General features: G+C 42.1%; 1 protein-coding gene across 3 annotated transcripts in view; it reads right to left on the bottom strand.

Moving 5' to 3' along the window:
* Window positions 1–13,666, bottom strand: part of acss1 (acyl-CoA synthetase short chain family member 1) — an 82,704-nt gene that overhangs the window by 28,803 nt on the left and 40,235 nt on the right. For all 3 annotated transcript variants that reach the window (XM_060933259.1, XM_060933262.1, XM_060933260.1), the window contains exon 3: window positions 9,522–9,721. In XM_060933259.1, the coding sequence (XP_060789242.1) occupies window positions 9,522–9,721 (200 nt within the window). The remainder of the gene's footprint in view (window positions 1–9,521; window positions 9,722–13,666) is intronic.

Below are 13,666 nucleotides of genomic sequence, written 5' to 3' on the forward strand. Positions count from 1 at the left end.
ATTCTGTGTACGTACTACTAGACCTCAGTTCTGCATTTGAGACAGTAGACCATCATCCTGATTAAGAGGTTATGTGACTGGGTGTTTTAGACTGGTTTACATCTTCTCTTACTGATAGAACCTTCACCATCTCTCCTGGAGACTTTGTGTCTGATTTGTCCCCACTGTCTTGTGGTGTCCCTCAGGGCTCGGCTCAGGGGCCATTGCTATTCTCTTCATACCTGCTGCCTTTGGGTCAGATCATTGACAGATTTCATATCTCATATTATTTTTTTGCAGATGGTATGTAATTGTATTTTTCTTTCAACCTGAAGGAGGTGAAGAGGTTGTCCTGTTGAGGCTCCATGACTGGCTTAATGCTGTTTGGGACTGAACAGCAAAACACTTCTTACAGCTTAATACAGATAAGACGGAGGTTCTGACTGTTGCCCCAGATAACACTGCTCCCATGATCAGGCCATGTTTCAGGCCTCTTTCCTCTGTCACCCACCCCAACCTCTGTAATTTAGGGCTTATATCTGATCAGCCCTTATTGTTCGACACCCATGTTATACAGCTGAGCAGTCCACTTTTAAGAAACATTAGTAAATTGAGATCTGTAGTGTCGAATGCAGAGCTAGAGATACTTATACACGCTGTTTTTTTCATCTCGTATCGACTACTGCAATGCACTTTTTCCTCACTTCGTAAGTCCTCCCTCGATTGTCTGCAGTCAATTCAGGATGCTGCTATTCACCAGGTCTTGCATCGATCTTCTACTTCAATCTCTTCACTGGCTTCCTGATGCATTGAGAATTCAGACTGGTGGTGACTGAGCTTTTGAGTTTGTAGCTCCTAAACTGCAGATTGCTCTGCCTACACCTTTAAAGTGCACCTGACAGCAAAAAACATGTTAAATTGTTAATTTCAGCCATATTGAGTTGAATAAAATGGCATATTTACAGTGGTGCTTGAAAGTTTGTGAACCCTTTAGAATTTTCTATATTTCTGCATAAATATGACCTAAAACATCATCGGATTTTCACACAAGTCCTAAAAGTAGATAAAGAGAACCCAGTTAAACAAATGAGACAAAAATATTATACTTGGTCATTTATTTATTGAGAAAAATGATCCAATATTACATATCTGTGAGTGGCAAAAGTATGTGAACCTTTGCTTTCAGTATCTGGTGTGACCCCCTTGTGCAGCAATAACTGCAACTAAACGTTTGCGGTAACTGTTGATCAGTCCTGCACACCGGCTTGGAGGAATCAGTTCATGGACAGATGTCCTGACATTTTCCTTTAGAATTTGCTGGTATAATTCAGAATTCATTGTTCCATCAATGATGGCAAGCCATCCTGGCCCAGATGCAGCAAAACAGGCCCAAACCATGATACTACCACCACCATGTTTCACAGATGGGATAAGGTTCTTATGCTGGAATGCAGTGTTTTCCTTCCTCCAAACATAACGCTTCTCATTTAAAGCAAAAAGTTCGACTTTGGTCTCATCTGTCCACAAAACATTTGTCCAATAGCCTTCTGGCTTGTCCACGTGATCTTTAGCAAACTGCAGACGAGCAGCAATGTTCTTTTTGGAGAGCAGTGGCTTTCTCCTTGCAGCCCTGCCATGCACACCATTGTTGTTCAGTGTTCTCCTGATGGTGGACTCATGAACATTAACATTAGCCAATGTGAGAGAGGCCTTCAGGTGCTTAGAAGTTACCCTGGGGTCCTTTGTGACCCCACCAACTATTACACGCCTTGCTCTTGGAGTGATCTTTGTTGGTCGACCACTCCTGGGGAGGGTAACAATGGTCTTGAGTTTCCTCCATTTGTACACAGTCTGTCTGACTGTAGATTGGTGGAGTCCAAACTCTTTAGAGATGGTTTTGTAACCTTTTCCAGCCTGATGAGCATCAGTAACACTTTTTCTGAGGTCCTCAGAAATCTCCTTTGTTCGTGCCATGATACACTTCCACAAACATGTGTTGTGAAGATCAGACTTTGATAGATCCCTGTTCTTTAAATAAAACAGGGTGCCCACTCACACCTGATTGTCATCCCATTGATTGAAAACACCTGACTCTAATTTCACCTTCAAATTAACTGCTCATCCTAGAGGTTCACATACTTTTGCCACTCACAGATATGTAATATTGGATCATTTTCCTCAATAAATAAATGACCAAGTATAATATTTTTGTCTCATTTGTTTAACTGGGTTCTCTTTATCTACTTTTAGGACTTGTGTGAAAATCCGATGATGTTTTAGGTCATATTTATGCAGAAATATAGAAAATTCTAAAGGGTTCACAAACTTTCAAGCACCACTGTACTTCACACATTACGCGACAGAATAGTAACAAACATGGTTTTGAATGGCCCGCCACGCAGATAAATCGATATCATAGCGAGCCAACCCACGGCCGAGGAAGAAGGCGGATATGACGTCACATGCAGAACCGCTGACAGACATTTTCTCAACTTCTCGTTGTTCACCAGTGCTTTGCAAGTGATTATTTTTGCGTCTGAGTGGTTTATTTTGGTGAATATGGGGTCATTCCGTGCCAACTCACCTAAATTTCAGGAACTCCCCCACATCACCGTCTCAGATTTTACTCAAAAAATTCTCTAATCAAGAATCATATGTTTGTACCACACATGCAAAATATTAGCCCCCAATTATGTTGTAGTTTTGGAACTACAGGCCTTTGAAATATTGATGTCAAAACACCACATGTCGAAATTGGCTCTTTCCCCAACTTCAGAGACCCATAACTTTTTATTGCAGCTATCTAGAAAGTTGTGTGTGCAGATTCTTACTGAATGATACCCACTCTTTTCAAATCTGTTGCCAGAAAGCCTCTGAAGGACATACTTTTTGCATAATAGGAAGCCAAAAATGGCATTTTGGCCAAAATCGCTTAAAATTCATTAAAACTCAAAGGGGCCTAGTAGAAATATGAAACTAGTTAGATTTTTTCCTCATTACATAGTAATTGTAGGGTTGTTATCTGTTCACAGAAACATATTTTGCGATGAAAATTATATTCCTGAATTTTTAAAATTTTTTTTAACATCTTACGTCCTTTCCGAGGGGGCTAAAATAGGGCATTTTTGCCATCTTATTTGTTAATGTGGCTAGGGGTTTAGGATCTTCTAGTTTTTTGTGAAGATGCTCTCATATAAGATGTAACTACTCCCTGATTTTTTTTAACAAACGCCCCTTGCTTCATATTTTAATAATTTTTTTTGTACATGGACAGTTTCATCATTTTTCACTTTTTTCCACATTCAGAACTCTGTAACTCTAAATTGGAAAATTCCTACTAGCAGCTATTTCAGATTTACATACACTGACATACAAATTTTCATATTTTAGTAGTAGTCTGCCCAAGAAATTCATATTTTTCTTTCTATTGGGACCTAAAAACAGCTATTTGGCCAAAAATGACAAAAATGTTGACTTGATATTTTTCAAGTTCTGGAGGGAATGGGCTATTTTCCTCATAAATTAAAGATGTGGTGACTTTTTCTATCCTGGAACAAGATCTCATCACAGCTTCTGCCCAATTGCACCCACTCAGCTGGAGATGAGAAGGGTTTCTTCTGATGTGGTACCATCATCGGTAGTGGACATAGGACCTGAAACCACACCAGTTTTACAGTCCCAGTTACAGGCCCCAAGCCAAATGTCCCAATCTGCACCAAATATGTACCAGCCAGGCAAATATATTGCCTGTGTTTATGACAGAAAATGGTACATTGGAAATATTGTCACCAGAAATGAAGAAGAAAATGATGTGTATGTCAATTTCATGAGACAAGGACGAGGCAACACATTCTCATGGCCACCACAAAGCAGGAAAGATGAATGTTGGGTGCCTTTGCTTCATGTCCTTTGTGTGGTAGAGGCCCCAAACATAAAAAGTGGGGGACGCCATTACCAACTAACAGAGGATGACTTCAAACTTGTGAAAGACTTAAGTTTTAACTTATGTACTACTAGATGACAGTTTATGAGTGTCTTAGCACATCACATGAAACTGTACTGCCTGTGAATGAATTACCCATTATCACGGATGCCCATATTTGACTTTAAATTATGTACAAATCTTGTGATGTTTTTCAACATCATGATCATGGATCATTGAATGTGTTAATATGTAAATAAAACCTCATTGCTAAATGTTTTGTGCTTACACAACCTTGAAGTATATAAAAAATACTACTCCAGAATTTTGTTGTTATTTTTCTATATTTTCCAAGGATATTCAACAAAAATTGCAATTATACCTAAAATTTTCTAATTGCAAAAAATAATATACAATACAGAAAAAGTTGTTCAGGAAATGTGTATGCCTAGATTAGGTTCTTATAAGCCTTAATTTGTGTGCAAAACACCCCTTTATTATTCCCTTGTTTATTAAAAGCTGCCCAGCGTTTTTGTCATTTTTGGCCAAATAGCTGTTTTTAGGTCCCAATAGAAAGAAAAATATGAATTTCTTGGGCATACAACTACTAAAATATGAAAATTTGTGTGTCAGTGTATGTAAATCTGAAATAGCTGCTAGTAGGAATCTTCCAATTTAGAGTTACAGAGTTCTGAATGTGGAAAAAAGTGAAAAATGATGAAACTGTCCATGTACAAAAAAAATTATTAAAATATGAAGCAAGGGGCGTTTGTTAAAAAAAATCAGGGAGTAGTTACATCTTATATGAGAGCATCTTCACAAAAAATTTGAAGATCCTAAACCCCTAGCCACATGACCAAATAAGATGGCGAAAATGCCCTATTTTAGCCCCCTCGGAAAGGACGTAAGATGTTAAAAAATTTTTTGTAAATTCAGGAATTGAAATTTCATGGCAAAATATGTTTCTGTGAACAGATAACAACCCTACAAATACTATGTAGTGAGGAAAAAAATCTAACTAGCTTCATATTTCTACTATGCCCCCAAGAGTTTTAATGAATTTTATGTGATTTTGGCCAAAACGTCATTTTTGGCTTCCCATTATGCAAAACGTATGTCCTTCAGAGGCTTTCTGACAACAGATTTGAAAAGAGTGGGTATCATTCAGTAAGAATCTGCAAACACAACTGTCTAGATAGCTGCAATAAAAAGTTATGGGTCTCTGAAGTTGGGGAAAGAGCCATTTCGTCATGTGGTATTTTGACATCAAAATTTCAAAGGCCTGTAGTTCCAAAACTACAATGAATTGGGAGCTAATATTTTGCATGTGTGGTACAAACATATGATTCTTGATTATAGAATTTTTTGAGCAAAATCTGAGACGGTGATGTGGGGACCCTTAGGTGAGTTGGCACGGAATGACCCTATGCCTGCTCGTTGTGTGGCTGGATTTTGCTCAAACACCAGGGAAGCCGGGTACAGTCTGTACACCTTTCCCAAGGATCCCATCAGACGCGAAGAGTGGGTAAAACAAGTGCGCCGGACACGGGACATGTGGACTCCCAATGACAGGCGGGCCTCTGTTTGACAGACATGTAAAATCCTTCTTTTAAAACATGACACTGTGTGACAATGTGTATTGGTGGGGATAGTGAGTGGGTGAGAGAGAGATGTAGAGAATGCCAAATTCTAACAGAAAACGAGAGCGCCCGAAAGGGAAAACCAAACCGAGCCGCCATTTTCAGGGGGTTTTCTAGAAAAATTTAGTATGAGGGCGCTCACCATGGTGAGGGAGTGAAGCAACCGGGGTTGGGGGGTTGGGGGGGGTGTCAATCCCCCCCTCTGCTGTGCGAAGCCTTTGAAAAATTGAGGCTACAATGGGACATTCTGAGTATCTGAGAGGGAAATTGTAACAAATTGTTTGTCAACATTGAAAAAGAAAGAAGTAATCTTCTTCTGCCCCGGACAGTCTTTGGCTTTCTTCCGTTTCGTGCTGCGGGATGACATCTTTAAATGCCCAAGTGTCAACAAAAACAACTCACGAACTACTTCTGTCAAAAGCTCCCACGCCGGTGGGTGAAAGGTCATTCAGTCTCGAGAAATCTCGCTCTACAAGTCAGCTGACCTTGTATGTAACCCATGTCAAATCTCGCGAGAGCAGCCGCGACAAGTAAACAACTAAACAACATGGCGCCTCAGTCTGGAAAACGCCAATTCGGATTGTTTTTGCACCGTCTGGCGGTGTATCTACTATGATTGGAATATTTTTGGAGTAATTATAACGTATTTGATGATCAGACACATTGTCACGTGGTGTTGCTGGGATGTTTTCACGGAGAAAAGATCGTTTTGAGAAAGACTGCATGTTGTGCAGTAGCAAATAAGTGCATGGCCTAAGTGTGACTTGGGGTTCAATCGGCATTTCGGTAAGAGGGCACAGCGCCCCTGTTCCCCGGTTTAGACAAAAGCCTGATTTTGAATCCTCATTCACGGCTGTAATGCAAATTGCTTTCTCCTCGGTATACAAGTGCACTTCCACGGCAGGAAAAAAACTACATTTTGCCGCCTATGTATGGTAGTCCCCTATTTATGCAAATAGGAGTCATTCAGGATTCAGCCATGTTTTTGCTCGGTGTTAGCAAATTACAGTTTTCAGCTTTCTCCTCAAATGTTTTATTAGTGTGCTTGCCTTTGTTCTTCTTAAGTTTACTTATTCTGCCTTATTCCGACACGTTTATTGGATCCACTCCTCCTCCTAGGTTGGCATTAGCATGTTGGCATGCTAGTTTGATTACTTGTTGATTGATGATTTTTCGGTGTAGATCTCCATCTTGTAATGAGATATTTACTAATAAATAATAGCGATAGCAATATCTGTCGAGGGGAAGAAATCCCAGACGACACTGAGTTCCTGCCTGCGGACGACCGGGCCAGGGAGCCTCTCAGCGCGGCGTGTGACAAGCCGGACAAGGACGCTGCTGTCCATGCTCATGTCTCTCGGTTTTATGTGGACTGAAAACTGATAATTGTGTGCCTCTGTATTTGCGTTGTCAGATTGACCGACAGTTTAAAATTGTTTTCATCTTGATCATGTTTTATGTGGTTGAATAATGTTCTTGTCAGAGGAAAACATAATGTTTTCTTGATTGCCTTTGTGTTTCCATGTAAAAATTCTGTCTCAATGTTTAGTTTTTCACATGTCACTTCATTTGTACTGGTAGTTTATTCTTTTCTTTCTGAAGAAAAGGGCCTCAGTTTCTGAAGACTGGTCAGAAAATCGCTCGGTTTCGTCGGCCATAGCTGCCTTGAAGGCCGAGCAGTCGTTCTGCACGTGACGTCACGGCAAATATAGCGGCCACTGACAGCGGCTTGGCGCTTGGCAACTTCGCACAAAGACAAATCTACTGATTTGGTTCTGTTGGTGGTTAGCTCTATCATGAAAGTGATCAGTGGTATTTGTAGTTTTATTACAGAAACCTATTTTAGAGCATAATTTTGCTGTCAGGAGCCCTTTAAGAAAAACTGATTCTTTGAACTATTTTAAAAAGCAGTGAAATACATACATGCGTTTGAGTATTATGTTGTATCGGTCTGCATTTTATATAAGTTTTATGTATTTCAGTGCTGTATGTATTTTATGTTATTTCTTTTCCATTTTCTGCTGTTAATGATTCTTCTAAAGCACTTTGATTTTCTCTGGGAAAAGCGCTATATAATACATTTTACTTACTTACTTATTTGTTGCGTGATTCTGTCCTCCTGTCGATGGCGACTTGAGTTTGAATACAATGAATGAAAGCTGACTGAGGTGATGGACACTACTTTTGAGATGTTGACCTGTTCCTGTGCTAGTGATTGAGGCCAAGTTTACATTAGACCGTATCTGTCTCGTTTTCTTCGCGGATGCACTGTCCGTTTACATTAAAACGCCTGGAAACGCCGGGAAACGGGAATCCGCCAGGGTCCACATATTCAATCCAGATCGTGTCTGCTCCGGTGCTGTGTAAACATTGAGAATACGCGGATACGCTGTGCTGAGCTCTAGCTGGCGTCGTCATTGGACAACGTCACTGTGACATCCACCTTCCTGATTCGCTGGCGTTGGTCATGTGACGCGACTGCTGAAAAACGGCGCGGACTTCCGCCTTGTATCACCTTTCATTAAAGAGTATAAAAGTATGAAAATACTGCAAATACTGATGCAAATACTGCCCATTGTGTAGTTATGATTGTCTTTAGGCTTGCCATCCTTCCACTTGCAAGTGGTAAGTGATATGCGCTGGGATCTCACACACAGCGGCTCAGTCCCGAATCACTGCTCGTGCGCTCCACTCGCGCGCTCTGTGAGCTGCACAGGGCCGGAGTGCGCACCCTCCAGAGGGCACTCGCTGTTCAGAGCGGAGTGATTTGGAGCGCAGGATGCCTGCGGAGCCGAGCGTATCCGTGTATTGGCGTTGCTATGTGCACGCGAATCGTGTATTGGCGTTGCTGTGTGCACACTAATCATTTTAAAAACGTTAATCTGATGATCCGCTGATACGGTCTAATGTAAACCCCACCTTAGTGAACACCGAAGGCTACGTCCCAATTTTAACCCAATAATCATCCATCGGTGAATCAGTAACCATTTCTGAGTGAAATATTACTGCGTGTCAATAAACTGTACTGCATAAAGTCATTTCTAATGTAATTAACTGAAACTGGACAGAACACACAAAACATACACATACACACACACACACACAGTGTAGGAGGTGTGTGTGTGTGTGTGTGTGTGTGTGTGTGTGTGTGTGTGTGTGTGTGTGTGTGTGTGCGCGTGCGTATCTTTTCCACCTTAAACTAAATCTCAGGGTTAAATATTCGTGTGTGGAGGACTGAGAGTTTTCCTTATCAAAATTACAAGGTCAGTGTGGTAGCAGGGGTGTGGTCAGCTGTGGGCGGTGTAGAGTCAGGTAGAACAGGTAACATGACAAGTTTCACCTATGTTTGATTACTGGCAATTTTACTTTTGTGTTTATCTGTGTTCTTTCCGAGAGAAGACGGTAATCAGAGAGAGCTGAGGTACCCAGTGCCGTGTGTGTGTGTGTGTGTGTGTGTGTGTGTGTGTGTGTGTGTGTGTGTGTGTGTGTAAAAGAGAAATAAAGACACTGAGAAGTGATCACAAATTGAAAATCGAATGCACCTTAGGTTGTCAAGCCTGTCTCCCAGTTCGTCATTCCCAAATCTGTGAGAGTTTTACAGTCAGTTAATCAAAAAACCTATAAAGATATCCGCACTTTTATGGGTCAGAAAGACACACAGATACTGTAACTCAGACATGGAGATGTGGGTGTAAAAATGCTGACTCAGTATATTCACAACAATCACAGCAAGGACTGAAAACCTTTCCAGACCTGGATTTCACAACAGTTTTCTGACTTTGCTGAAGTTTTTAAGAGCAGTGGAAAAATTCAGCCGTTACGCTATGATCAGATTTTGCCAGAAGGTTCTGAAAGGTTTCTGCTGTGACGTTACACCAACACTCCCTGTTAGACCTCATGAACAGTGTGGATTATAGATTAGATTAATGCTGTGTTAACATTCCTGATTTGGCCCTTGTCCCCGTTCCCCGTGTCCTCACCATCCTGAATCCTGCCTGCCAGAGCGTCAGAGCTGAACCCAGCGAACACTACAGTGTGAATGGCTCCGATCCTCGCACACGCCAACATGGCCGCCACCGCTATGGGACTCACAGGCATGTAGATGGCAACGCGGTCTCCTTTCCTCACGCCATGGCTCTTTAGAGTGTTGGCTAACCGGCAGGTCGCCTCCAGCAGCTCTCTGAGGAGAGACCAGATCACAGCACATTACACATCCTGAGAAACACAACAAACTCAATTTAAACACAAAGCTGCTGTTACTGATGTTACTACCATTACAGCTGTTGCTGCTGTTACTATGGCAGACATCCCAACCTGCAGAAACTCATTTCAGGGAGGTGTCGTGACACCCAAGCCCCCCCCGATGGGAAAAAATTCATGCTGCATGACTTTTTTCCCATCAGCGGGGGGGATGAGTTTCTGCAGGTTGGGATGTCTGTAAACCAATCAGGATGCTCTTTGTCTAGCATGCGCTACATGAACAGGCACACACGCAGTCTCTCCCTCGCGCACTCCGTCATATGCGCGATGCAGACATTAATGTTTCGCGTGCGCGCTCTTGTTCGCTTGCTCTAGATTCCGGGAGATATTCTCCAATTTGCGGGCATCAGGGAGCCGCTATCAACATGCGGGAGACTCCCGGAACTTCCGGGAGACTTGGGATGTCTGCTATGGTTACTGCTGTTGCTGCCGTTGCTATAGTGACTGCTGTTACTACTGTTACTGCTGTTGCTGCTGTTACTATGGTTACTGCTGTTGCTATAGTGACTGCTGTTACTACTGTTACTATGGTTACTGCTGTTGCAACTGTTATTGCTGTTACTGCTATTGCTAAAGTGACTGCTATTGCAACTGTTACTGCCGTTGCTATTGTTACTGCCGTTGTTACAGTGACCACTGTTACTACTGTTGCTGCTGTTACTATGGTTACTGTCGTTGCTATTGTTACTGCTGTTACTGCCGTTGCTATTGTTACTGCCGTTGTTACAGTGACGACTGTTACTACTGTTGCTGCTGTTACTATGGTTACTGTCGTTGCTATTGTTACTGCTGTTACTGCCGTTGCTATTGTTACTGCCGTTGTTACAGTGACCACTGTTACTACTGTTGCTGCTGTTACTATGGTTACTGCCGTTGCTATTGTTACTGCTGTTACTGCCATTGCTATTGTTACTGCCGTTGTTACAGTGACCACTGTTACTACTGTTGCTGCTGTTACTATGGTTACTGCCGTTGCTATTGTTACTGCTGCTACTGCCGTTGCTATTGTTACTGCCGTTGTTACAGTGACTACTGTTACTACTGTTGCTGCTGTTACTATGGTTACTGCCGTTGCTATTGTTACTGCTGTTACTGCCGTTGCTGTTGCTACTGCCGTTGTTATAGTGACCACTGTTACTACTGTTGCTGCTGTTACTATGGTTACTGCCGTTGCTATTGTTACTGCTGTTACTGCCGTTGCTATTGTTACTGCCGTTGTTACAGTGACCACTGTTACTACTGTTGCTGCTGTTACTATGGTTACTGCCGTTGCTATTGTTACTGCTGTTACTGCCGTTGCTATTGTTACTGCCATTGTTACAGTGACCACTGTTACTACTGTTGCTGTTGTTACTATGGTTACTGCCGTTGCTATTGTTACTGCTGTTACTGCCGTTGCTATTGTTACTGCCATTGTTACAGTGACCACTGTTACTACTGTTGCTGTTGTTACTATGGTTACTGCCGTTGCTATTGTTACTGCTGTTACTGCCGTTGCTATTGTTACTGCCATTGTTACAGTGACCACTGTTACTACTGTTGCTGTTGTTACTATGGTTACTGCCGTTGCTATTGTTACTGCTGTTACTGCCATTGCTATTGTTACTGCCGTTGTTACAGTGACCACTGTTACTACTGTTGCTGCTGTTACTATGGTTACTGCCGTTGCTACTGTTACTGCTGTTACTGCCGTTGCTATTGTTACTGCCGTTGTTACAGTGACCACTGTTACTACTGTTGCTGCTGTTACTATGGTTACTGCTGTTGCTATTGTTACTGCTGTTACTGCCATTGCTATTGTTACTGCCGTTGTTACAGTGACCACTGTTACTACTGTTGCTGCTGTTACTATGGTTACTGCTGTTGCTATTGTTACTGCTGTTACTGCCGTTGCTATTGTTACTGCCATTGTTACAGTGACCACTGTTACTACTGTTGCTGCTGTTACTATGGTTACTGCCGTTGCTACTGTTACTGCTGTTACTGCCGTTGCTATTGTTACTGCCGTTGTTACAGTGACCACTGTTACTACTGTTGCTGCTGTTACTATGGTTACTGCTGTTGCTATTGTTACTGCTGTTACTGCCATTGCTATTGTTACTGCCGTTGTTACAGTGACCACTGTTACTACTGTTGCTGCTGTTACTATGGTTACTGCTGTTGCTATTGTTACTGCTGTTACTGCCATTGCTATTGTTACTGCCGTTGTTACAGTGACTACTGTTACTACTGTTGCTGCTGTTACTATGGTTTCCGTCGTTGCTATTGTTACTGCTGTTACTGCCGTTGCTATTGTTACTGCCATTGTTACAGTGACCACTGTTACTACTGTTGCTGTTGTTACTATGGTTACTGCCGTTGCTATTGTAACTGCTGTTACTGCCGTTGCTATTGTTACTGCCATTGTTACAGTGACCACTGTTACTACTGTTGCTGTTGTTACTATGGTTACTGCCGTTGCTATTGTTACTGCTGTTACTGCCATTGCTATTGTTACTGCCGTTGTTACAGTGACCACTGTTACTGCTGTTGCTGCTGTTACTATGGTTACTGCTGTTGCTATTGTTACTGCTGTTACTGCCGTTGCTATTGTTACTGCCGTTGTTACAGTGACCACTGTTACTACTGTTGCTGCTGTTACTATGGTTACTGCCGTTGCTATTGTTACTGCTGTTACTGCCGTTGCTATTGTTACTGCCGTTGTTACAGTGACCACTGTTACTACTGTTGCTGCTGTTACTATGGTTACTGCCGTTGCTATTGTTACTGCTGCTACTGCCGTTGCTATTGTTACTGCCGTTGTTACAGTGACTACTGTTACTACTGTTGCTGCTGTTACTATGGTTACTGCCGTTGCTATTGTTACTGCTGTTACTGCCGTTGCTGTTGCTACTGCCGTTGTTATAGTGACCACTGTTACTACTGTTGCTGCTGTTACTATGGTTACTGCCGTTGCTATTGTTACTGCTGTTACTGCCGTTGCTATTGTTACTGCCGTTGTTACAGTGACCACTGTTACTACTGTTGCTGCTGTTACTATGGTTACTGCCGTTGCTATTGTTACTGCTGTTACTGCCGTTGCTATTGTTACTGCCATTGTTACAGTGACCACTGTTACTACTGTTGCTGTTGTTACTATGGTTACTGCCGTTGCTATTGTTACTGCTGTTACTGCCATTGCTATTGTTACTGCCGTTGTTACAGTGACCACTGTTACTACTGTTGCTGCTGTTACTATGGTTACTGCTGTTGCTATTGTTACTGCTGTTACTGCCGTTGCTATTGTTACTGCCATTGTTACAGTGACCACTGTTACTACTGTTGCTGCTGTTACTATGGTTACTGCCGTTGCTACTGTTACTGCTGTTACTGCCGTTGCTATTGTTACTGCCGTTGTTACAGTGACCACTGTTACTACTGTTGCTGCTGTTACTATGGTTACTGCTGTTGCTATTGTTACTGCTGTTACTGCCATTGCTATTGTTACTGCCGTTGTTACAGTGACCACTGTTACTACTGTTGCTGCTGTTACTATGGTTACTGCTGTTGCTATTGTTACTGCTGTTACTGCCATTGCTATTGTTACTGCCGTTGTTACAGTGACTACTGTTACTACTGTTGCTGCTGTTACTATGGTTTCCGTCGTTGCTATTGTTACTGCTGTTACTGCCGTTGCTATTGTTACTGCCATTGTTACAGTGACCACTGTTACTACTGTTGCTGTTGTTACTATGGTTACTGCCGTTGCTATTGTAACTGCTGTTACTGCCGTTGCTATTGTTACTGCCATTGTTACAGTGACCACTGTTACTACTGTTGCTGTTGTTACTATGGTTACTGCCGTTGCTATTGTTACTGCTGTTAC

This window comes from Neoarius graeffei, chromosome 11 (genome assembly GCF_027579695.1).
Source record: "Neoarius graeffei isolate fNeoGra1 chromosome 11, fNeoGra1.pri, whole genome shotgun sequence".
NCBI classification, from domain to species: Eukaryota; Metazoa; Chordata; class Actinopteri; order Siluriformes; family Ariidae; genus Neoarius; species Neoarius graeffei.